The 27,621-nt window shown below is 34.5% G+C and overlaps 2 protein-coding genes and 1 non-coding gene across 9 annotated transcripts in view; all 3 read right to left on the bottom strand.

Annotated features, from left to right (window-relative positions):
• Positions 1–27,621, bottom strand: part of LOC110372955 (E3 ubiquitin-protein ligase goliath) — a 470,889-nt gene that overhangs the window by 267,834 nt on the left and 175,434 nt on the right. The gene's annotated exons all lie outside the window — the stretch shown is intronic.
• Positions 2,366–27,621, bottom strand: part of LOC110372975 (torso-like protein) — a 48,061-nt gene continuing 22,805 nt past the window's right edge. Inside the window, exons 2-8 of one of the 3 annotated variants that reach the window (XM_064039466.1) lie at positions 8,364–8,488; positions 7,636–7,860; positions 6,490–6,612; positions 5,577–5,751; positions 4,812–4,946; positions 3,854–3,988; positions 2,366–3,485 (exon numbers count right to left, since the gene is read on the bottom strand). In XM_064039466.1, the coding sequence (XP_063895536.1) occupies positions 3,225–3,485; positions 3,854–3,988; positions 4,812–4,946; positions 5,577–5,751; positions 6,490–6,612; positions 7,636–7,860; positions 8,364–8,470 (1,161 nt within the window). In that variant the 5' untranslated portion in view covers positions 8,471–8,488 and the 3' untranslated portion in view covers positions 2,366–3,224. The remainder of the gene's footprint in view (positions 3,486–3,853; positions 3,989–4,811; positions 4,947–5,576; positions 5,752–6,489; positions 6,613–7,635; positions 7,861–8,363; positions 8,489–27,621) is intronic. The other 2 variants (XM_021330027.3, XM_021330026.3) reach the window with 2 other exon arrangements.
• On the bottom strand, positions 9,595–9,708 carry Trnal-caa (transfer RNA leucine (anticodon CAA)). Its single transcript has 2 exons — positions 9,671–9,708; positions 9,595–9,639 (listed from the first exon to the last, which is right to left on the bottom strand). It is a non-coding gene; the product is annotated as a tRNA-Leu (tRNA).

Genomic DNA, 27,621 nt, shown 5'->3' on the forward strand with positions numbered 1-27,621 from the left:
CTGCGGGAGCTCTAGGAGATTGCTAAGTGTCAAAACTGTTTGAACCACCATATTAAACCGTTGTACTGAGCGCAGATCCACGCGAGACTCAATTGATTTTCTATTGTTTTTACAACTGATGACATACAAGCAAAACATACAACAAAACTATATATTTTGAAGGAATTATACCAACACAAATTAATAAAAATAATCATATTTCTCTTCTTCTGCCATCATCATCGTCATCTCAATATTGATGTAAGAAAAAATTAGTCTAATGGGTCATGGATAACTTGATAATAGTTCTAATTGGAAACAATTAAATTATCGTTACTATGTCACACGAATAAATCGGTTTATTTATTAGAATTTCTTGTAATTGATCAATCTTTTATCTGTACTCAGAGTGTCCATTAATTTTCTTTCATCAAATATTCACTGTTAGTGACTGCCTATGTTTTTAGGATGCCTACTCTGTCAGGACTTAGGTGGTGTTTGTACTGTATTTCCATTAAAGTGATACGAAAGAATACTTATTATGAAGTAATTAGTCGACGAGTGCAAATGACGAATAGCCATTGTATTATGATAGCCATTTATGTATAATTCTTAGCAAATAGGTCAGTCACGAATATAGGTAAAAGGATCCTTAATACAGAGATTATACACATTAGGTACATTAGGCACCAACACACATAGGTGCAGGTACCTACTTTTGTAATTGCATATTTTATTATGCAATTAATTTACATGCATACCTACATATTCAATCATGTAAGTATATGACCCCAAACTACGTCAGTCGGAAAGTAGATTTTCCAACTCTGATAGATAATTACATGATTGTCTTCTGCACAATAGTCGGAAAGTTTTAAGTATTTTTGCTGTCTGAGATTGAAGCATAAGTTGGTATATTTTTAGTTATTAAGAGCTGCGGTCCAAAAACACTACTCAATAATCTTCATCTTGTGAATAAAATTGGTCAATAGCTACTAAAAATCAAGGTTGGTACAGACCGATCCATTCACGCGGCACGATAACCCCGCTTCACCTTTAGTGTGAATTAACCCTTATCTGACCGAACACTTGTGAATTCGGCTGTCTGTCTTAATAATAGCATTTATTCAAGACGTTTTTGCATTTATCTTAAAACAACTTTAATTTTAAGATGTTCTTTGTGTCAATGCGTAGAAGATTCAATTGGTGCAATGCATATAAACTTGTGATTAAAACTCGGCTAATAACTTTAAAATGGCTGATTTTAATTGCAAAACAAAATGCTTTTAACTACATTGCTCTAGAAGTCGGTGTTGATCATCATCTCCCTAGCCTTTTCCCTGTATTGGGATCATCGGCCTTTTCCCAACTATGTTGGGGTCGGGTTCCAGTCTAACTGGATGCAGGTGATGGTAGTGAAATGAACTCAGCTGGAACCAAATCTACTGAATATTACAATATGTATTGTATTTTTTTATGGGAAACATCAAATGACCTCCTCCCACTGTGGGTTAGCAGCGTGAGGGTCCGACACTCTTACTGACTAAAACCCATTATGCAGCCCTTTATGTACCAGGCCCGCGGTCTCTTTCGAATAATCCCGCAGCCCAACTGAATATAAGGTCTGGTTTTGATTCTCGGATCAGGGAGCAGTGTTCTTATATTATTTTTTGTTATAGAAGCTCTGTGACTTGACTTCTGTCTTGCAGACGGTATTGACTAGCGGTCTATTCAGAGGTCATTTACTTTCATCCTAAGACCCTGCTTAACCGTTTGAGATAGCCAGGCGTGAAATACCAATTTATCTTACTAAATTCCCCTGTATATCATTGTTTTGCCACTTCTACAATTTGCGTACAGCTCATTCTTACTAGGAATTGTTATCATTTATATAGTTGGTTCCTTGCCCTCTACGTAGGTGCTGAGTAACGAAAAGTTGCCAGGTTAAAAATAACCTGACTTAACAAAAAAGGTTTGTTCACTATGACCTCATTTTGCTAAGATAACGCAATTTGGGAGTTATTGTCTTAATATGAGATGAGGACTTGGGTTTTGAGATATACTTTATCCTACTAATATTATAAACGCGAAAGTTTGTATGGATGGATGGATGGATGTTTGTTACTCTTTCACGCAAAAACTACTGAATGGATTTTAATGAAACTTTACAATAATATAGCTTATACATCAGAATAACACATAGGCTACAATTTATAAACATATTGTTCGAAATACTAATCCTGCGCAGACGAAGTCGCGGGCACCAGCTAGTATAAATATAATAATGAAATTCATTGTGCATCAATTACTAGGAAATTATGGGTGTGTATATTAATTCCTTATGTACCGCCTATCGTAACTATAAATATTTGATTGAAACTACAACTTCAGTCACAAAATAACTTTATTTTTATCAAAATAAGAATATTTACACCACCTTAATGTTCTTAACTTATAAATTAACTACTTATTCGAAACTAAATGCATATAGTGTTTGATCCCGCTTTTGGCGACACCCATTATTGCACATTACAACTATATTTTATTGTCATTTAAAATTAAGCTTAATATCATAATGGACAGAATTCAATTCAAGTCTTTTCTGATGATTTCAATAAGAGCATAAAATGTTGTAAAGTAGATTCGACAGTAGCGCCTCTGTCGGTCGTTTTGTGTACTAGCGACTTAATAAATGCACACACTATATGTTTCAAAATGTGATAAAATAAGGATATGTTTTTTGACTTCTGGCGCAATTGTAATATTAAAATTAAAAAAAGTATTATATGAAAATTGCCTTGATAAATAACAATTTGAGTTTTGAAGAATATAAGGCACTTTGTAATTTAAAATGAACTATTTAGGTATGTACAAAAATATAACTACCGATGCAAAATCATTCGTATCTAGATTCATTTCACTCATTAATCATTATTTTGTTATTTCCACTACAATTTATATTTAAAACATTAATTAGTCACTCTGTCATAGATTCATTTCCATTTTATTGTACTTACTAACTATATTTTTTATTCAAAATCCACAATAAAATAAATATGTTCGTTGTATTCAAAAAGTTGCTACAAGCCACTTTTATGCATTGTTTCAATGTGATAATTCTAACTTAGGCCGTATCTTATTTGTGAACAAAGACCGGCTAATGTTAGTATTCTGCAACTTAATAGATCTTGTTTTAAGTTACGTCACAAAAATAACTATTAAACTAGATAATTAACTAAACTACGTCACATGTTACTTTCCCAAAGTTTTAAATAATTGTCTATGACTTCTTCGAACCATTTCTTTTTCTTGACGTCTTTGAATGCAGGGGATAATGTTTTTAATTCTAATTGCAATAAGGCTTCATTTCCTAGTAGCGTGTCTAGACTTCTTAGGAGCGATGGTTCTCCATGGAGCTTTAGTAAACTTGGGTAGGAGAAAATGTAGTAATGGACCCTTAGGCGTTTGGTCGCCCAGTTTTCCACTGTTTTGTTGCCACTGGCCACCTGAAAAAATAAAATATAACTATAGAACATGCTGTAAAGAAGAAACTCGATTGATCATGAATTTTGACAATGCTGTGACTGAAGAGTGATGTATGAATCAGGATGGATGAAAAGAAGATTCCGTGAAAATGAATTTATAGGGGAAACTTAGTTACAGATGGAAATTGCATTTTTCGGGTGGGTAAATAATGTTTGTGAATTTAGAAACCTAGGCTTTTCTCAATGTTGCAGCTGAGTTCCAGTGTTTTACAATGAGCGACTGCCTATTTGACCTCCTCAACCCAGTTACCCGGGCAACCTGATACCCCTTGGTAAGACTGGCGTCAGACTTACTGAGTTATGGTATGGTAGTGTTCATAATAAATTACCTTGATCTGGCCAATATGTTTTGCATGCCACGGCGAGAAGTAGCCTTCCAGCTCCTTAGCAGTTATATCAGCTACTCCTTTACTCTTTAACCTCTCTTTGATCATAGAGTATGCCGTTCTAGAGAACACAAACACCTGGAGTGAGAGCATAGACAAGATTCATGTTTTTGTTCGAATTTTAAAATTTGCGGCGTGTACTCCAGGGTTTGTCATGGAAGGACTGGTGTTCTCAACTTCTTTTCATTTCTTTCTTATTCTATTTATTTTTTTGGGGTATTCTCTCTCTTTGTAACTCTATTATTTTTCATAAAAAAGTCTTCAGTTTTGATTCAATTTTATTATGGTTTAATTACTGTATTTTTTTTGTACTTTGAATATGATTTTTAATTAGATTTTTATCATTATTATTGATTTCAAATTTTCATTTGTAAGCATGTATTTTTTTGTTTTGGTATATTGAATGATATACTTAGGTTTTTTTTTAATGGTATAATCTTTTCTCAGCATGTGCTTGTGAAATGTGATAATGAAAAATGATGATCAGAAACAGAGAAAGAGAGAGAATGCAGAAGTGATGACTTGGTATGCTCATGCGCATGACGATGATTTGCAATGATATATGAATGAAAAGAAGTTGTTAATTAATGCATAATGACATCCACGTGATTGTATGATGGCGTATGGATGGTTCATGCATTATTTAGCCTGATTCTATAGAGAGTGAAAACTTGACAATTTATTCAACAAAACCAGCCGAACTGGGAAATTCCTCCTTTTTTGGAGTTGGTTAAAAATGGCATTTATTCTTATTATTACAGGAAATACTGAACATTTTTGAATTGAGATATGCCATTATTAAAATGAATAGTGACTTTATTTATGAACATAGTGATAATATTCGATATCGTATCAAGTTTTCACTCCATAGAACCAGGTTTTGATGACACACAGTCCAAACCTTGACAGCGCCCACGTGTTCTGCGAAGAGCGGCGAGAAGAAGTTGTTCATCTCTGCCACAGGTATGTCAGAGATACCACGGGATTTCACACGCTCCTTGATACGGGAGTACACGCCGCGAGAGAACACAAATACCTGGTTTCAAATAGGAGGTTTTATTAAATAATTTTGTAAGTGAAATTGTATGGTATGAAGGATTTTTTTCCTTCTGGTATTACATAAAAAGATTAAGAGTGAGTTGCACCGTTTAACTATAACGATAACCAGTTCTGAAATTGCAGTCCATTGGTCAAGTCGGCGATTATGCCGTAACGTCGGCGTGGGTGTATGGTTGGGTTATAGTTAAGAGTTGAATGGTGCAATTCACATATAAGAACTAGGTTTTAGTTGCAAATAGTTTTAATTGAGTTTATTTAATTGTATGTATATCCTTGTGGCAAGGAAAGTAGACTCTAATAGACTCTGGTTTTCTATACAGAATGAAAACTTATAAGGAACAGAAATTATATTGTTTGCTTTTTATCTATATAGATGACTTGATTATTTTTAAGACCACACTTTTATTTTTAAGTTGAGAGGTAATATCACAATAGGTTTCTGATTCCAACAACATTTGAGGAAGTATATCTCAATTCTATAAGTATTGTTTTACCAGACCTCACATAATTTATCTATGACATAATGACAAACTCTGGCCACCTTTACAAAATATATAAATAAATAATCAAATGAAACTTCTCATATTCTTATAACCACGACCCTCACCTGATACAGCGAGTTCCCAGTGATATAGGACGCGATGTAGTGCGAGCCATACTTTCTGATGAAGTCGGCTATGGACGCCGTGTCGCCTATCGCCGCCTCCTGGATAGCATCGTATACTACGTCCTCAACCGCTATGTTCCCGGGAAGATCGCTTAGTTTTGCTGTCTCGCGGAATCTGGAATACGAGAGTTTGGGTTTGAGAATATTATATTTGATAATATCAGATCATCTACAACTACAAGCTGCTTAAGGTAAATGCAGGTCAACTGATAGAAAGAAACTCCACGATGCGGACACAAAAGTTAAACAATAACCGTCTTACCACAAAAACTATTAAACGTCAGTTTATGCCTTGTCTAAAAAAATGTCAAATTATGACGTTGACATATGGTTCATTTTGCAGCCAAAATTTTATTAGACAAGTGTAAAACAGGGGTTAAAGTTTTTGTAGTAAGGCCCTTATGGCCTTACTACAAAAACTTTAAACCCCTTAAGGCCCTTGTAAGGCCCTTATGGCCTTACTACAAAAACTTTAAACCCTGTTTTACACTTGTCTAATAAAATTTTGGCTGCAAAATGAACCATATGTCAACGTCATAATTTGACATTTTTTTAGACAAGGCATAAACTGACGTTTAAAAGTTTTTGTGGTAAGACGGTAAGTGTGTATCATATAGGGGACAGGGAAGTCATTATCAACATTCCAGAAACTAAAGAACTCATACAGTCGTTTAGGTTCATTTGTCAGCTCTTATGCTATTTAACTCTCTTTCAATTATAGCTTCCGGAATTTAGGAATGCTATGGTAAGACAAAGGTACCTTCGATATCTCAAAATAGATTGGTACAAGTACTACTGGAACCCACGACGAGACTGTTACTGTTACTTAACTTTTAGTAGATAGGTGTATTACCTGGAAACCCTGACGAGCACGTAGCAGTGGTCTCCATTGATGAAGGAGGAGTTGATGCCGAGGTTCCGCGCCATGATGTCCGTCGGCCAGCCGGCGGTGAACGCGCGCCATGGTCGCTCCAGTCTGCAAGATTATAAGGTGGTATTAATTTTATGTTTTCCTACTATGATGTAATATTTTTCCTTCTGCCCTGTTCCCGAGTTATTTGAAGTTAATTTGTTTTCTGCATTTGTTCCTCTCTGTCACTGTTCATACAGACAGCCTTTGCGTACTCATTCATGTTAGCTTTCAGACAATCAGTCCTAGTAATCAGTTAGTTAGTGGTTAGAGTTGAAGGAACATTATTTTATCAGAATTGGTTTCACGATGAGATTAAAAAAAATAAGTTTAAAAAGCTTCTTGAAAAGAAGTATTGCTGTCGCTACTTACCTCCTTTTAATTCAGAAGAAAAAAAGGTTCCGCGGTTGGAAAATTAAATCTGGACCAAATCAATAGATGCGAAATAATGATAAAAACAGGACTGCGTTTAGGACTCTTTCAGGACAATGATTTTACGCTCCATCCATTTTTAGATAACCTGGTGATAGTACCTACATTCGTATGTATTTGCGGACGTTAGAAGAAGCTATGATCAATAGGGTAGTTTCCAGGGTCGAAATAATGAAATAATATTTAGTCCGCTTTTTAGATAATCAAAAAATATTGGATACGTATTTTTTCTTTTTTTAATTAAACATAAAATGACAAAGATAATACACTTCAAAAATTAGGAGTGGGGGCCTTTTACGTCACAGTGTCCTGAAAATTGTAGCAACTTGTGACGTCACACTCAACTTTAACACGCTATATCTTAACAAGTTCTGATCCAATTTAAAAAAGAAAAAATACGTATCGCTTAATTTTGGACAATCTACAAGACGGACTAATTATTATTTTTTAGGAAACTAGCCTATTATGTCAATTGCTCTATAATAAGTAAGTATATCAGCAGGAAATTGCTACCTGCAGATCACATTAATTTGATAGAAAACCATGAGTCACGTCCATTAACAAAACATGCATTGATCCTTTCAACACGGCTCACTACTACCGCTGGTACGTAAACACTGACTTCACAAACTTTATCATGGCATCCGAGTCCCATACCTTTCAAAAGTAAAATCCCTAAAGTAAGCTTGGAGCAGCTGCTTCAGGTTATCGCAGAACTCCATATGGAAGTCTCCGTCGAACAGTGTCTTCGCGTGCCTGGGTGTTGGAGCGATGGAGAACTGTTCCACCTCGCGGAAGACGGAGACTGTTGGCTCTCTGAAGACCCAGCCTTCGGTGTCGTTCCGGGGCACCACCCGCATGCAGATGCTGAGGTAGCCATACCTGGAAGTGAGGAGTGGTTGATTTAGTGTCACCATTATGTGTTAGTGAAATCCGGAGATGTTTTAGCCCTCAATTAAAGGAATTATACACACGTCGGTGGCATACGTCGTAGATAGGTGTATTTCTCAGATCATTGCCCTCATAGACAAAACAACTTGACAATTATCTATTATTTTCTTAGAATTTATAATGACCCCCTATTTTGTATATTAGTACCTACCTATAAATGAATGTTATTATAAATGAAAGCCCAATAAAATCTGCCGAAACATATTAGGCGTGTGGCCTCACTCATTGGGTATAAGTCGTCATAAGACTTAGACATACTTCAATATTTAGTTAGCAAAATAAAATTTTACTCTAGCTTTTATTCCAAAACCGAGGACCGCTATCCCAAAACATCATACATATACTAGGTAAGCTTTTATTCCAAAAACAAGGACTCCTAGGTATTCCAAATATTCACCCTTATATATAGACGATTTAGTAACTTGCAGCCTTACCTCATAAATATATTGATCGCCTTGCCAAGCCCGAGCTCGGAGTCGAGTGTGGTGGCGGCGCCGCACAGTGCTACCGCCAGCAGCAGCACTGAGAGCATGCGCACCATCACACACGAACTGAACACCTGCAACAACCAGACGAACACATTGAAAGCTGTCCCGATGTCTTGGAGTAGCACCACAGTCATACACATTTGAAAGGAACATACAAAAAAAGCCATCCGAAGTGAGACTCTTTTTTTTTGTATTGCGTTCAATGCCTCACTAGGGAAAAAATGGTATGTGCATTTTTAGAATCATCTGATAAATATATGGAAATAAAACAGCTGTAGCCTATATATCTACCTAAATATACTGAGATACTGTCTACTTAAATTTGTCGGAACTGCCGTGGAGCTACTAGTGTACCTACCTAATTGTTAATTAAAATGATGTATCATCTTTTACAAAGAAGTGAGGCGTTTAATCGGTTTAATCTAATGTGTATCATGTCCACAATGATTAATTTCTTGGCGTGTATCCACGTTGGTCTTTGAAACTAGTTCCCTGAATTAGGTATGCTAGGACCCGGAATACCTAAATATGACGAACTTCTTTATGTTATTAAAGCATCTATAAACAATGGACGAAAACAGTTGCCACGATACAAACATCAGTTCATAAGTTCTCGCAAATAACTTTTCCACTCTAAAGTTAGCCACTAATGACTTTATGATAGTCAAAATGATCATGTCATCAAATGACTGATCCCAAAGCGACAGAGTTAGGCATTTGTTTTCAACTAAACCTATGTTTGTTAGTTCCATTCTATGCTAGTTATTTCCACTTATAAACATTGTCTAGCGTAACAATGCACACAATGTTAGAATATTGGCACATACCTACATATACATATACGAGCACGTGTAGTTTGTCGTATTTACGTACTGAGGAGGTTAAGGCCACGGAGTCACGACTGAATTTATTTATTGGCCAATAAACTCGCTGATATGTGACCTGTTTATGGTTGGTGTTGAAATTCATTGATGAATTAGGTAATGTCTTATTTATATAAAATGATATAAAAAAGTAGTAAAAGTTAAAAACTTAATGCTTAAAATAAGGTATATAAAGTAATAGAAGATAAAGTATATAATAATATAATAAATTTTAAATTGTTAGCCAACAGTACATCATTTTTAATAGGTACTAAAAATACAATAGAAAACCAGAAAATAAAACTAAAAATGTTTGTCAGAAGTGGGATTCGAACCCACGCCCTCAGAGAGGACCAGAACAACTCGAACCTGTTTGACAGGCAAGGGAACCTTGAGTCTGGCGCCTTAGACCGCTCGGCCATCCTGACACATGCGTAGTGTGTCGAAATTAGCGTTCGCGTTCACGGACGGCAAGTTTTACATGTGAAAACTAGATGGCGCTACGTTCACTAACATGTTAAGCATTGATGATATTCAGAATATTTTTTGTTGATTCAGAATTAATTTTGTTTATCAACAATATTTTGTTTTGCGGAAGCATAATTTTGTACGTGTCGTATTCATAATATATGTATCTGTTTACACTGTGGTTCAAGCAAAAAAGGTCTAGGTTCCAGGAAATAGGGAAATTCATGATTTTTCGAAAATTATATCCAGCCTCACTTTATGTACGGCATCAAATGTTCGGAAAATACCCACTATATAACTTAATAATAATAAAAGAGAATTTAAACGCTCATTACTTCCTGTGTGGGTGCGTTCAACCGTGACATTGTTACCTATATCGGTTAGCTGACAACGATTACATAATAGATAGCCATTGTTGATTACCGATTACGATTACCAGCGTCTTACTTTGATAAATAATTTATCAAGTTTTGTAGAAATTAGGTTAATGGTTAGATAGGCTTTTGAGTTGCTTATTTTTCACCAATTGAGAAAGAAATCTTGAATGCTAGCAAAACGATTAGACTGTATTTCTTCTTTTGAAAAAAGTCTTTCTTTAAGCATTCACAGGTACAAAGCCCGGGAAACAACCAGAACCTGCCTCCCTCTCTGACGTTCGCTTCGAACTTCACTATAGTCACAAAAACGACCGTATGCGCGAGGCGTTATGGCTAACTTCAGACTGGCAAACTTATTTGACGAGAACTGCAGAACAAATAAAAAATTGCTGTCATTGACACATCAGTTGTTCATTGTTACGTTTTTATTGACAAACAATTGAATGCGGTACAAGGAAGGTTAGTATTCCGCATTTTTTGAAATAACTGGGTCAAATGTAATTTGTAATGCAACTGGTTTATTTGCGTTCTTTACAAATAGATAGTTATTAGACGAATTATTGTAGGAAATGGACTTTGAAAAATATGTGAGTATAATTAAATATCTACTTAATTGTACCTACCTATTTCTAGGTAAATAATTGTATTTTATTCGCTTTATGATTTGATTGTAGTCAGATTAGGACATTATGTGTTATGAAATGAATAATTTCAACCTGGTTAGTTCCTGTCGAATTCAGCTAAAATTGTTGCTTTAGTTTTATTTTCTAAAGCTGGTAGGTAATTAATGTTCAGGAACTGTCCCTCATACCCTCATCATTCATTCCAAAGCGTTTTTACCACTTTTTCAATTAAAGTAAAAATATAAGAATGTGGTAAACAAGTATATTGTAAAATTCTAAAACGGCAGTTTCTAAACCCGAGCACGGTTTAGCAAATGGGAACTAAATAGATTAGCTTCGGCATAAATTAAAATCTGTGTACCTACCTACCAGGTGAGAGTGGTGCTTTGACATTAAAACCTTGCTGCCATTTTAAGATTAGCCTTCAAAACAGCGATAATATAAGTGCTTTAAATTAATCTTGAAGACTAATTATCGATTTATTGTCATTTTAGCCTTGGTTAGAATTTGTGAGTCATACTACTTTAAGGTATCAGTAAAGTTTTATAATTCTCAGACAAAAAGAAAGAGTCATTATTGCTGAAAACAATATGTTATGTTTTAGGGGCTACTAACATTAGCTAGTTTCAGATAACCAACTCAAAATCATCATCATACTCTTGCCGTTAACTTATGATAACGACAAATGACCGGGAAAGAATTATAGCTTAGTTTGAGTTAGAGTATGGTTAAAACCATGATACTTTTTGAGGGATCTGTTAAACGCTCAAAAAGGTCCATAAAAAATCTGAAAGTTTTATTTTTGATCGACGAAACTAGTTTTCAATAAAGATAAACCCAAACAGCGCGAATAGCCTGAACGGTACTTCATGCCTAGAACCTGTTACCCTAATAGGTGAGACCACTAGGTACGGTAACTAGCCCTTGACACGGATGACGGGAACAGCTAAATTATACTTGTGTAGCATCAATAACGGTGAGTCTACACGGTGCAAGTAGCTTGCGCATGTTGAGGCACATGCGCAGGTTACATGCATTTTAAAAACGTGCGCGTCCAGCGCCTCCCGCATGTCATCATCCTCCGAGCTTTTTTCCCAACCATGTTGGGGTCGGCTTCCAGTCTAACCGGATTCAGCTGAGTACCAGTGCTTTACAAGGAGCGACTGCCTATATGACCTCCTCAACCCAGTTACCCGGGCAACCCGATACCCCTTGGTAAGACTGGTGTCAGATTTACTGGCTTCTGACTACCCAGGACTGCCAAGGATGTTCAATGACAGCCGGGACTCACAGTTTAACGTGTCATCTAAAACACAGTCAATGGTGTCTAAGATATACTTAGAAAGTATGTACATACAAACTTAGAAAAGTTGCATTAGTACTTGCCTAACCTGGTATTTTCGCCCTCATACTTGAGAGGTTGGGTTCACCCACTAGACCACCACGACTCGCGCATGTACCAAAGCAAACTACCCATGCTTTTGTCACTTGCGCATGTTAACTTGCTCCAGCTACATGCACCGTGTAGACGCACCTTAACAGTGCAGTTGTTCGTGATGGTACTGCATCACGACACTGCAGTCGAAATGTGTCAGTGGTATTATGGCATGCTAGTTTTATATTAATATTTATATGGATTTTATAATTGGTAATTGATTTAAGTAATGAATTCAATGCTGTTGTTTGATCATTATCTGCTTTTAATTTGATTTATTTTACAGATTATATAGGCTTAGGTACTCCATTGTTTTGGCACCTTTAAATAGCTTTGTCTAATGTGTATCAAGATTAACCTCCTTTGCGAAGTAAATAAGGATCATGGAGTTTCTTGCCCGTTCTTCTCCATAGGACGTTACTTTTGGAATGGGCAAATAGAATCAACTCTATTTATATTTTTGGCGTTCATAAGTGCCTGTAAAGACCTTAATGAAATAAATGATTTGACTTTAACTTTAAGCTAAAATATTTCTTTAAATTGAACCAATAGTTCCTGAAATTACCACGTAACTCTTCAGCTTTATAATATTAGAAGGATTTTAATCTTTAAATCACCAATCCTAACTTAATTCAAAAGATGTTATAATCCTCCAATACCTATACTCCAAACTATAATGAAATCAAGTTTTTTTATCGAAGTGAATCGCAGAGGCAAGCGGCCATTAGATACGGCCTTGCCCCACGGCTGGCCTACTGAATTAGTGTCAATGTAAATTTATTGAATTAAATGTACGATCAAGATGTGTGCGTCTAGATTTTATAAGGAGATAACATTTGTGGTGAAGTTGCATCAAACGTTTGAGTGGTTTATGAGAAATGAAATTATGTTTGTCGGATTAAGGATATTAATAATTTGCATGGGTATTTTGTGAATTTTTAGGTGTTGGTCATATAAATCTTAATCAATCAATCAATCTTAATAATCTTATCCAATATCTATGGGCGTAGTTGTAGGGTACATTTTTTTTAAAGCTTTTGTTCAGCTTGCAATGTAGGTATTTATTAATTTTATGAATCTGTAGAAGTTATTTTTCGATGTAAAATTAAAGATTTGGTTAAATCCAGTTTCAAGTTTTAGATTTTACTCGTTTATAATAAAACAATTTAATTTTAAAAAAGATAGCTCATTTAGTGGAGAAACTTTTAATGATTAAACATATCCTTACCTAGATACAGCTCTGAATCTATTAGGTACTTAAAGTTTCTCAGATACATAATCCAGAAGGTACCTAACTGTGTAGGTGTGTTTAATTAATAACAATTTCGACATAAAGCTGTACATACTTAGTAATGCAATAAAATCTAAGGAGTGCTAGGTCTTAGTTCATTGTTAAACACTAGAATTACCTGTTTATCTATGTATTTGTCATTACAATGCTTCCGTTGCAAAATAAACATTTGTTCAATAACTATTATCTACTTATTCAATTAGCTTTTAGGGATATTTGTTTAACGACAATATAAAGGCATTTATGTTTTAAGTTATTGTTGAAATATGTATGTACATTATTTATGTAAATTATAAGTAAGTTTTATCTGCAATTCTACATAGTTGTTCAAGTACATACCTGACTACCATCATTTCAGCGAACACTAAATATCTGTGCTAATATAATAAGGAGGAAATATTTTGTTTGTTTGTACTGCAAAGGCCCCGACTCTACTGAAGCGGTTTGAAAGATTATTTCACTCCTGGGAAATTAGATTATATCCGAATATAGCCTAGGCCATATGTTATTAGGGCACGGTTTCCAATGGACACGGGAAACCAGCAAAAATATAATAGTAGTTCGATCCGCAACATACCCACTTACAAAATGTAGGACCCACTTAATTCCTTCCTTTCAACAAACTCACTCTAAATAAGTATCTTCCATAAAAGCTATAAAAACATAAACTTGCCTATCAATATTAAAAGCCAATCAAAACTCGATGCACTAATTAACCCATTTACTACATCTCGAGTGCACTTGATACCGAATTGCACTTGAGTCTGTAATGTTGCAATTCATATGAGATGGACGAATTTAGAATTAAATCGAAATGAATGTTAATGGATATAAGGAGAGAATCATGCTTCCTGTCTTTGTTAGTATACCTATGTAGATATTACCCAAAGGTTCGTATTAAAGTTAACAGTAGTTTTTTCGTATACAAGTTTAGGCTAACAAAAACAAATAAGTCGTTCTTAGGGAATTGTGTAAGTTTTTATAACAAGCTACCTAAATGTATCCTTGATCTCACTGATAAAAAGTTTAAGAATGTAGTTAAAAACATTTTGATTAAAAAGGCGTATTATAAAATTCAGGATTACATTAATGACAGTGATGCCTGGCGTTAAATTAATATTGTTTTTTCTTTTTCTTTTTCTCTGCACATGTGGCTTCCCCGGCGACCACGGGCACGGGAGTGCCTCCGCCCAGACCAGCCAAGCCCAAGCCAGCAAGACCCCAAATTGCATTATATAATAACTTGGTTACCCGATATATTTTTTTCTTTGAATTGTATAAATTATTTTTCCAGTAACGATTGTACTAAAATTATTTTGTATAATTTATTAATACATTTTTAGCTCAATTTGAATTGTATAACATTCTCAGGACTAGATAGAAAACTGTATGTTTGTAATTATTTTTATTTTCTTTTAAAAAGAGTGTCCATGGAGTTTCTTGCCGGTTCTTCTCCATGAGACCAACTCTTTGGAACCGTGCACCTAACTTTGACGTTTCGAAAGAGCTTTCATAGGCCTATTTGAAATAAAAAATTTTGAGTTTGAGTTCGTTTTGGTAGCGAGCTGCCGACTGCAACTGCCGACAGCAAAGAAGGGGGCTACCCCCTTCTAACAAGTTACCAGGAATGACACGACAACTTCAAATAACTTATTCTAAACTTGCTTGTATCGTGGCAATTCTAAAAGTTATCAAAATTCCCGGTAGTTGCGCCTTTATACTAGCGGATTTTGTCTTGGTTTTGCTACGCGCGACACATTCTGAGCGGAAAAACTAAATTTGACGCGTAATTCCAGATGTAATTTTTGTTGTAGTCAACACCCGTACGTCCGGAGCGTAGCCGCGCGGAAAATCCGCTGGTGTGTATGCTCTGTAACTGCCTGATTATTAAGGCGTAATAGTTTTTGTACCTATAAGTAATTTAAATATTAATTTTAGGATTCTATTCTAAATTCTAATCTGCCTGAGAATCATAATTGGTTTAGTCATACTTCGCAATATTGCAATACGATGTACTTACTTACTACCTATAAGCCAAACATAAGTATAGAAACTACTACACAATATATAGTACAATTCCGTACTTGTACAAGCTCGGGTAAACTTAGCATTCCTGCTGAGCGTATTTATAGCCGGGTACGACAACAAACGCAACTCTTGCGCATCTCAGTAGTGAGCGCAAAACAATTGAATGCAGAATAGAGTTCGTGGTAGGGTGATTCATAGAAAATTGTGTCTATAAGAATTGATATTTATTTAGCTTTATTTTGATAGTTAGTTTTATCAGATATTTAATAATTTAAACATTGCAACTTTGTCTTATAAGTGTGTAATGTAATGTGAATATAAGTTCAGTTAATTCCACGAGACGATAGCGGGTTGAGAACCTCCTACTTTTTGGATGTCACTTAAAAATATAAAAAAGTTGAGAAGTTTTTATTAACATCATAGAATATGTACTTATCAAGATAACCTGCTTGGTAAATGTAAATACGAAAGTAAATAACTCCAAAGGGTCTTAAATTAAATACATAAGCAGAACTTATAATACAGGAAGTGTTCCAGTAAAAGCAATCTAGATAGGTACTAGCTCAGTAAGTATTGCCCAACTATACTGGTCCACTATCATAATATAATACCTATATATCCCCAACACTTTCTAACAATTTATTAATAGGTTTATCAGTACTGTAATTAAGTGTTGAGTAATTGTAATAATAGTGGTAAATGATTTAATAAAGGACCGTTTTGTAAACTAAACTCCCTTTATTGCACGGTAGGTAAGGTTGGTTTTCAGACTTTCTTGCCTCAACTTTTGTGTGTTAGATACATTTAGGTTTGAGATATTAAGAAGCAATATCTTTTCATCCAATTTATAAGTATTTACTAACCCACCTATTTATTCAAGACTAAAAGTCGATTATGTATTTCATATATCATTGTCATATTGTAGGTACTCTATATGCTTATCAAACTTTACTATCTATTCTCTCTACTGAATCGATTTGAAAAATGATTTCACTGTTGTAAATCTAAAGTCTTCCTGAGTAACATGGGCTATATTTTATCAATGTACGGGCAGTAGTTTAGGTCAACGGGGGTGAAACCGACTAGTCTTGCAATAAAACAAAAAAGTATGTTTTTCGTAAGTTTTAGTTGTTTTGCTGATGTTACAAAGCACAGCCGGATTTAACGCGTTAACAGTTCAATCCTAATTGAATCCTATGTAAACACGCCATCTTAACGTAAACATAACACATGGGATAACTTTGTAAACATTGTTCTGCATTAGGTAAATAGAAGATAAGTTTCAATGGGGATATATTTTGTACAAAAGCTACGTCCAGTCTGTATTTTGTAGCTTGCCTCTGCATATTTTTTTTTCGCTGCTTATAAGCCTATCATCATCTGCCTAGTCCTTTCCCAACTATATTGGAGCCAGCTTCCAGCCTAACCAGATGCCCCTAACTATCAGTGTTTTACATGGAGCGACTGCCTATCTGGCCTCCTTGCTAAGAACATAATGAGCAGTAAATCTCCATGTGTACGATCGAGGGAAAATATAAACGATTCTTCAACTTTAGTGCATCTGAAATCACGAAACCATTTTATCTCCAAATAGATTCCTATGGTAAACTTGACATGTTATTACTTGTATATACATACCTAAGATGGTGACCAGTCATCAGATTCCATGAGATTGGTAATTAGATTTATTAAGCTTATCGTGGCTGCAGGTGTTCTTAATTAGTCATAATAGGAAAAACTATAATTGGACGGTATTGGTATGTTCTGTGAGTTGTTAACTGTGTTTACGTGATAATCAGATAATCAAACAAAGGTTTTATCTACTCCCATATTTTTGTAGAGTGATTGATTAGGTACAAAAATATGTAAAGGGAACAATACTTAAGGCACAAAAATGAGCCTCGATAAAATAGAATTAAGTAAGTTAGTTATGACTTTTTAAGACTCATAGAAGTTCTTACACCACACCAATAATGTGTACAATAGTTGTATGTGTAAATGTGTACAATAAACAAACTCACAAACAAACGGGAAAAGGATGTTTATCCTCATTCAATGTAATGGTTATTCACTACTTACCTATCATAATTTTTCATCTATAAATAGATAGTCATATTGCATAAAATTTACAACCAAATGGCATTTGCTCTTACCAACAACTACCAAAGCGGTGCAAGGAATGAATATGCAAGTAGGCATGCAAAATAAATGCACTCTCAATATAAATTGATTATATAGCGAATCTTAAGAAAATATTTATAAACTCGTTTCTGTAAGTACAACCGTGAATAAATAAATATGTACTTAGATTCAATGAAGATGGAAGCGTAATAAAATTGAATGTTAACTAAGTAATGGATAAATAATGGGTATCCTTGGCATTTGTTAAAAGATTATAGTTTAATTGTGATAACAATATAATTGTATGGTTTGTTTGTTTAAGAGTAAGTGAATGGAGGTTTCTTTGTTAAAGATTTTGTAAGAGTAAATTATTATTGCAAACTAGCGACCCACCCTGGCTGCACACTTGCATAAATCTATACTATCATGTACTAATATAATAAATGGGAAGTATTTTTTTGTTTGTGTGTTTGTACCATAGAGGCTCTGATACTTCTGAACCGATTTAAAAAAATATTCCACTGTTAAAAAGCTACACTCTTCCCGAGTAACATAGGCTATATTTTATCCGGGTACGGGCAGTACTTCGGATGGCATGCGGTTGGAACGGTCCTCTAAAATCCCTCTATCTGCGTCAAACCGTTCTAAAAATACATAGAGATGCAGTTTGATTTAGGAGCCTAATCAGAAATTGTAATCTTTAAACATTATTTGTATGGAATGGACACAAAAATTTACGAAATCACCAAATGTATTCGAAACATGTAGTACATAATAATTTCAAATATTTCGACTTAATCATAATACCTTACTAAGCATAGAAACTATTTAAATCACCGACAATTTGCTTGATTTACAGCACAATGGCTGATCGTTTAGTAAAGAGGTAATTTCGTATGCAAACAATTTCCCATATAAAGGCTATTCCAACGATTACAATTCCAAGTTTATAAGGATTGAACAATTTGGAGTCCCGACGCGTGAGTCATACGGTTTCCTGTTCAACCACAGAGAAATGAATTAATGGAGATGGCAGTATGGAAATATTTCTGTATTAAGTTTCTTGAAATCTAACAGTCAGATAAGTGTTGCTGGGATGTTTGTTGTGCCACTTCTTCTTCCCAGATTGCTGGGACTTTTAATTACCCCATATGTTATTGAACATATGGGGTAATTAAAAGCGGGGTTTTGCTGGCAGTCTCATTTCAAGGATTTCTTTTTTTAATACAAAACATATTAATTTAGCTTCCTTTAGACTAGTAAGATGATGAGTCACAAAACCATGATTGAACTGAACATACATTTTATAATTTACCTACATTTCTATAAGGATTTATACATATATTTTTTGAACTTGTGATAAGAACATGGTAGAGATTACTGACCAAAAGTGCAAATCAAGTCTTTACGAATAGGCACTCCATTTGCTCATTCCTCTTTGTTTATCCACCGCCGGTCATTGGTGCGTTCCTGCTCAAGTAATGGGCATCTTATAGTCTTATTAAACCCGCAGTTTATGCAGTCGGTATTGTTCGATTCACGATACTAAATTATAGTGCAAAGCTCTTTGAGAGAGTAAGCTTTACTACAAAAACTTAAACATCTGTTGAACACTTGTCTAAAAAAAATCAAATTCATCATCATCATCAGCCTATCGCAGTCCACTGCTGGACATAGGCCTCTCCAAGTGCACGCCATTGAGATCGATTTTCGGCTTCTCAAAAAAAAAAACAAATTATGACGTTGAAATAAGGTCCGTTTTGCAGCCACACTTTTAGACAAGTGTTCAACAGACGTTTAAAAGTTTTAGTGGTACGACGGTAAATGTCGCGGATGAATGGTTAAATTCACCATGGTTTAATTTATAATTCGTGTTTTGAATACTTGAGGAGAAATACGAGATTAATCAAAATATTTACTATGTAAGATTGTACTTGAGAGTAGTTTATTTATAAATTAATACCTACATTCAAGATGAGTAGTTAATGAGTTTTTGTTTATATTTTTTGAGAGTTTGTTTAATTTTCAGATTGGAATTTTGTTTACAGTCATGCTATTAAAATACTAGCACTTAGTAACAGCTACATTCAGTTACGGCCTTTCCCAATATTCTATCGATCTATTGATTTACTTACTAGAGATAGTTTTTACATGAATTCCTATTACAAATTCCTTCCTTTAGTCGATAAACAATAAAGATGAGAGGCAAGAGGTTGTGATAAGAGGCATGTAATTAGGAGGTGCAATAAGGATGGATGTAGAAAGATGGAGACGGAGAGAAAGACCTAAGAAAAGATGGATGGATTGTCTGAAAGATGACATGAATAGGAAGGCAGTGAGTGTCAGTATGACGATTGGTAGTAAGGAATGGAAGCGAAAGACATATTGAACCGACCCCAAATAAAATTGGGAACAGGGCAGGAAGAAGAAGAAGAAGAGACGGTAAGCACTAGCATCATTATAGGGGTAGGGACTTTTATAGGTCAACTACTGTGAAAGGCTCTCTAGGTAACTTTATAGGTAAGTCGAACCTATAGAGAACGAAAAATTAGGTAAGTAATTACCTAGATGATGACATCGGCTTTTTAACATAACTGACGTAAGTAATTATTTTTTGTAATAGGCACTGTAACTACAACAGCCTGCGAATTAGTTTGTTTGTCAGTCTCCCTTATGCGTAACTTTCCCTCGATCTCATAAATAAACAGTGGCTTGACGGTGTCTTGAATTAACTAACCGAAATTGCTTAACCGAGTTTACGTTGCATATCTGCACATAATTATCATTGAGGCAAAGTAAGTCTTCCTACATTGTGCAATTTTAGTACAGAATTAATATTGAAAATGTGTTATTTTTTTCAGACGCTTAATATCCGAAAATAGTAGGTTTTTTTGTATTATGTTCGGTTTGTACAGTCAGTTACAGAAATGAATATTACTTACAAATTATTCAAAATATATTTTATGTACCTACTTATGACACATACTTACTCTAAAGTGCATTATTTCGTCATAAAAATTAATAGGTAAGATAAGCAAACACTCTAATTTTTAGACAAATACTGAACCATTCATGCAAAGTTGAAGGATAACAATGAGAATACTACTTCGTACACAGACAATTAAAGATTGAATGTTACAAAGTCGAATAGTATCGAAATCGACCTTTGAATTTTTAAGACTAAACTGTATCTTGCAAAATATTGTATACTAGCCGTTTTCCCGCGGTTTCACCCGCGTCTCGTGGGAGCTACTGCCCGCACCGGGATAAAATATAGCTTACATTATTCGCAGATAATATAGCTTTCTAATGGTGAAAGAATATTTAAAATCGGTCCAGTAGTTTTTGAGTTTATCCATTACAACCAAACATACAAACAAACAAAGTTTTCCTCTTTATAATATTAGTATAGATTACGTTTCTGGCAAAAAGAACTTCTCTGCACAGAAAAGACAGTTCTATCGTACCATAGATATATTTTTTTCATATTTTTACAACAAGAACATTTACACAAGGTTTTATAACTGAGTTGTATTTTGTCTAACTATGGACTCTATTTTACGGGACTTGATCATATCTATCAACATTTTCCTCTATCTACAACTACCTTTAATCCTTCGGAGAAAGACATCTCGTTATATTGAAACAGCGATTCCCCGTATCCTTATCAGGCCAATTCCCATGGGAAGAGCTCACGTTACCCAATGTTAACCTACCAAGATAAGGAATGCTATGAAAACATAACTAGCTACATGAGAATCAATGTTTTGCCTAGATTCGTCATTCGACCATCAACTTTAATGATACTTTACAAACATACAACCGTTGAAGAATTTCGCTATGTGAACGAACAATGTAAACTTGTAGTGTAAACTAATGACAATGTTAAGTTCTATATTTTATAGTTTTGTTGGAAATTGGAAAATTTTTAGGGTATTTTCTCGTACCCAAAGTGTAAAACGGGACCCTATAAGCTTACGCGCACAATGGCCAACTGTTGACCCGGGCAGTCGGAAAAAAAAATCATTTTTAAATTGTGAATTCAATCACAGTTTTCAGGTGGTCTGATACCGGACAAATACCTTATCATTGTAACGTATGTACTTCCATTCATCTTCATACTGATTTGTGACTCAAACCAACTACCGGGCGACTAAGTTTATAGTATGCGGTACTGTTACAAGACTTCGCTGCCCGTCTATCTATACTGAAATCTAGGCTGAAATTTGTACAGATGACGAGTAAGAGTATTTGTTGTTATAGCTGCAAATAATGCATATCATCTTCGACAATTGCAACTATCCATCGGTACATGAGATACAGTGACTGGTGACAGACTGACGGACAGACGAACAGAGGGGCAGTCTTAGCATTAGGGTCCCGTTTTTCCTTTTTACCGTACATATTTTTTTGTAAATAACAAAAATAACATATACATAGGTTCTGAATTATAATAACTTTAGTAAATGCGTTATGTTTCATAGTTCATGACTGTATGTATATCGGTAAGTAGTTTTTCCGATCATTGAGCCGCCAAGGAATGCAACAAACGATTCTGCTTCAGTACATTGACTTATATAATAGTTATTTTTAACAATCTGTCTTCTAAAGTAGGTTGTTCTTACATAACGTCTCAAGGTTAGTTTGTACTTATTCTTGTCACCAAAGCCTCCTTTATTAACGCCTTAAAAATTTATTTTATACGTAACCTATGAAGTAAATCCTTATTTAAAGCAACCTGGGAAGAAAACTACTTTTTAAAAGTTCGTTGATGTAAAGCTAGTAAAAATAATGTGAAGTAATTTAAAAATGATATTGGAGACAACTGTTATTAAACTGTTCATAATTATAAATTCATTAATTAATCTTAACTCGATGGCTTAGAGACTTCGATAATCACAAACTTCTTCCAAAAACATCATCATTCGTGAGTACTTTTCGTCACAAGGACTTCTTTTCATATTTCACTGCAGTAACACAAACATCTAGCATTTAAAATCTTTCTACGCAACACAAAACCTCAGCTAGTCGCGGTCCCGAGGTCATTGGCCTTAACAATGAGCCTGATCGCCGATATCCTGTACTTTTACATTATAATTCCCCGACCGTCCCTTCAAAGTTCCATGTTTGACGCAACGCCTGGCTTGTAGCTTGAATAATTCCATATGCAATGATGTAACAGATAGCCATTTGTTTTTTTATTAAATGTCCTTTTTGAAGGACGTGTTTTTGTCTCCTTATTGGTGCATTTGTTATTCTGGTCGTATCCTCCTAGATTGACTTTGTTGTCTATGATTTACTGTCTGTGGGCATAGAATTTTCGATGACATTGGTGTTTTGAATTTTGAATATCTGTTGAATGAATTGCAAGCAACGGCCGACTTTACAAATCTCGATAGATCGATGAATTTTCTGCATTTTAGAGACCGTCTTCCAGTTCTATTCTTTATCCTTTATCTTTAATTTTTTAAAATATATTTTATATCTTTTAAGTTCTAAAGTATTACTTTTCTATTGTATTCTATGTTCTTTATGATTTAATATCATTGATGTCTGTCCCTGTGTTCAATAGATACCTATGTTAACACTCTTCATTAGCTTCGATTGTTTTATCCTTATTGTCATTATTGTATCCTTTAAGATGATCACTTTTATCTCTACAATAATATTCTCCACAAATCCGTATTCAATTCACTGACCTTTTTAAATCTGACCCCAGAATATTTTCTTTGGGCCGCGTGATGTTGCAAGCATGCATAAAGATGCGCACTTTGTCTCATATGCACTGACAAGGTCGCTATTGTAACCAGGTTAGTTGGCTTAAGAGGGACCAGTCTTTATGATTTGTTTGACAGTTTTGCAATAGTTGTGTTCAGTTGGATTTGGGTCAAAGCTGAACAAAGAATCACTTATTAGCAAAACGATTGTAAAATATTGTTTGAAAAAGATACCTAGTTACATATTTGAGCTCAAAGTTGCAAATAAATGTCACGAAATCTATCTTCTGGGTGGATGCACGACTTAGTTTATCATCATATCAATTTATTCTAGGTTTCTTGTCTGACTCGAAATGTAATCTTTCATAACGAGACCGGTCCGAGTTCCAATCAATGACTGGCCACATGATTATTTTTAAACTTGTAACGATCAACATTCATCTTGCAACGAATCATTTTTCATATTTATTTATGAGTGTTATAACATAAGTTTGATGTAGTATCGAATATATAATCTTGTATCTATTACAATGAGTGTGAAAATCATACATACATTATTACAAGTATTTTATAATACTCACGATGTATTTATAGAACTTTCGTCATTTGTTTCAACAATCCTTTACCTGTATTGTCTATCTTACTATTTTGTCCTAGTGCAAGTGTGTGTATTATGTAGTTTATGTTCATCACTAATTATTACTGATTTGACTATTCCGTGTGTTGATTGAAACTTAAAATGATTGATGCCTCTTTCTTCTTAGTTGTAACTAGAATATCTCAACATCCATCCATATGCTTACTTTAATTTCTAATATCTTTAAATGCTTGCCTAATGTTATCAATCATTTCCAAATTGAGTCTCAAGACTGATGTCACACTCAATATTGTTTATTTTTTCATCTAAAATCTTCATTCTCAGCAGTAGTTTTATCCACCCAAAGAAGCCAGACTATTAACAATACCCGTATCACTGTTAATAATTGTACACACACGATCATAATATTACCTTACTATATTACCGTATTAGTTCCACCAAGCAATTGTGATCCATGACTCATGAAGATGCGATGCAATATACACTTTATGTGAAATGTCCGAAGGTCGATGGTTGATTACCCATGTCAAGATTTTGGGAGAACTTTTCCCTAATATTCAAGGTTGTGGCATTGAATTCACGGTCTGTGATTTACTGGTGAAGTTCATTTTGCTTGGCTTATGTTTCTTCGATTTTATCATTGTACGATTAAATCATTGAAGTCAATACAAGAGGTGTCTAATAGATTAGTATATTTGTTTCAACTTATTAAAGATCTTTGAAAGTATAAATTGGGTCTGAAAATAGTTTTTGCAGAACCCTTTTTTGAAACTAGGCGTGAGCGTTGATATACCAGCTTTCTCATCAGTTCTTGGTTTTTGTCAAAAGTGTTTTCTAGCCATGTTTTCATTCATGTTTGATCAGTTGTGCCAACCAACAATGCAATAGTCTCTTTCGGTACTGCTTTAACAAACCTAATTGGACACAAAACAAAGGCTACTTTATTTCTGTTCCAATTATATTTGTATTGTTTTTTCTCTTAATTTAGTTTAAGGTCGTATATGCTGTTGACAGCAGGAAAGCGATAATTTCGCACGCCCTTATATTAACAATGGTGGCATAAGTTTCGTTTGTTTTCTCAGGCTTATTGACACTATTAAAGGTATTTAAGTATCTTATATTAAGCCATTTATTCATTGTTTTTATTATTCGGTCGTGCAGGTTGAGTTGATTTATTTATGTTGTATTTATTTTATTGTTTATTTATTAAACAGCTGTCGAAAACGCTGACAACTCAAACGATATTTGACAGTCATCATGTGGAAATTCAATAACATGCCTCATAAATGCGTTACCTAGTGTCATGTCGACTACAATGTCGTTTGGGAGGAACCAAACTTAATGTCGTTCGACGCTATGGACTTAGGCATGTAGGTTTATGCTTTCCAAATGCTTTCCAAATCCAAATGCTTCCAAAAGTTGGCTGATCTCCTTAGAGAGAACAACCGTCGTGGTCGACAATCGGTCTGGAGTTCTGGACGCATTTGTGCTCTTAAAACTGAAATTGGTACACTTTGACTAAAGTCCTACTTACTAGCTGACAAAGCATGAACTGCAAAAAGACGTCCATTAGATAATGATTATGTATCATCAAGCAAAAAAATCACAACTTAGCCTTAAACCAATTTGAAACCGCAAGAATGCAACCTTGCTAATCATTGCTCTACTCCACTTTCATTTGCAACCCATCCAAATTCGACCTTTATACTAGAGCTAAAATATAATAAAACAAAGGTGACCTTTTTGTGGGACTGTACAGTAAACTGCACATTATTGGTAACTGTCATGCACCTTAACTCAATAGTAATAAGTACGATTTTCCTATAAAACTGTTACCACTGACCTGAAGTTGACTGTACCTGCGCGAGCGCAGTGTGCTCTTGACATTTGTGACGATGTAAGCATGGCATTTGTGGGTTATGTTAGAATTTAGAATTGTTGTTGTGTTTTGCTTTTGTTTTGGTTGTAAATAGATATTGGATAAGGATGTTGTGTTATCTAATGTGCTAATAAGTTACTTTGAAAGATGTATATTTGGTTCATTATCTGCATAATGTTTCATATTTTCTACGACTTATGATGCCTACATTTTTTACTCCACTGTTTTGTCAATTTACATGGTGACAAATAAATAATGAAAGTTATAAGGAGAAAACGAAATCAATTAAGTGGTTAAAATTGCTAACAACCGGAGTTGATGAAGGTTGCTCTTTGTTTTAGGATTAATAATAGATTAATTAGTACAAACTTCCTGCATTTCTAAAATCGTTAATTTGACATATCTTATGTAGATTTTAAAAAGCAAAATACCAACCAACAACAAACAAGTCAGGCATTTGCATTCAAATTAATAATCATCTTCCACAAACACGAAAATAACAGTTTCTCTGTATTATTAGTAAAATTGACCTTCACATCAAGATTTCTCAATTTTCCGCTTTTTGCGTCACAATCCGTCATTTACGAATATTTTGCTATGTAATTAGTAGTCACCTTGAAATCAGTACAAATACGTTCAGCAAATACTTTAGAAGGAAGCATTGCGTTCTCGTCACGTTTCTTCGTCATTTCACGTTTGGATTATGTAAATATATCAATAATATCACGATTGTGATAGATCGAGGCTATTAAGCAAAAATATCCGGCCTCTAATTAATTTAAGGATTTAGAACATCGATTAGGAAACTCAATCCTAATTTGACAATGGGCGTAGTGAATCGCAACTTCCCAATTCACAAGTTGGTGCTAGGTGTGAATTACAAGAAGTTAAGTAACAAGGAGATAAAAATACTAAAAAAATAGATCATAGAATTGATATGACTAAAACAGAAGAACTAGCAGCATCTACCAACATTGTGAATGATGACAAAATTTCACATGATACGGCTATTGCAAACAAAATTGCAATTAAAGCTTTAATAAGTTTATTTAACCTTGCTCCAGCAAACGTGAAGTGAGAAACAAAGATTGCGTTACAGATTGTTGCTCTGATACGGTTATTAATAGGTGCTTAGAAGAATAATTGCTAATTCTCAAATATTATATAGGTGCTGAGGAGGTCAGATAAGTAGTAGCTCTATGTAAGACACACAAGTGTCTTCTCAGCTGTATCTGGTTTGACTGGAAGACGACCGTAACATAGTTGGGAAAAGGCTAGCCAAATGATGATATGCGGATATGATAGGTACTTAAGAGAAATAAGCATCTATATATATCGGGTGTGTCGTTCATAATCACATTAAATTAAATGCGTTACTATACTGGTTAATATATGTCGATTAACACAAAGATAAAAGAAAAATACGTAAAAATAAAAATATGTTTTTTTCAAACAAAGTAAATGGAATAAAAATGTGCAAAAATTAGAACACCATATAAAAGTCAGTCATTACAAACAACTGAAATTCTCCTTTGAAAACTGACAGCTGTCAACTGAGCAAAACATTCGATACTCCTAACTTTATCTCTGCTTTACACATGATGTTGTAAATTATAAAAACGAAAAATGACTCCTGTGGCTAAACCACTGAATGGATTAGGTTATTTTTTTTACAATTCGCCATAGAATATCATAAAGTATATGCGATATGATTTAATGTGATTGTGAACGACACACCCGATATAATTGCTTACCAACTATTTAGTGCACTAACGCAAACTTTATTACTTCTATTTTGAGGATC

Source organism: Helicoverpa armigera, chromosome 19, assembly GCF_030705265.1.
Source record: "Helicoverpa armigera isolate CAAS_96S chromosome 19, ASM3070526v1, whole genome shotgun sequence".
Taxonomy (NCBI): domain Eukaryota; kingdom Metazoa; phylum Arthropoda; class Insecta; order Lepidoptera; family Noctuidae; genus Helicoverpa; species Helicoverpa armigera.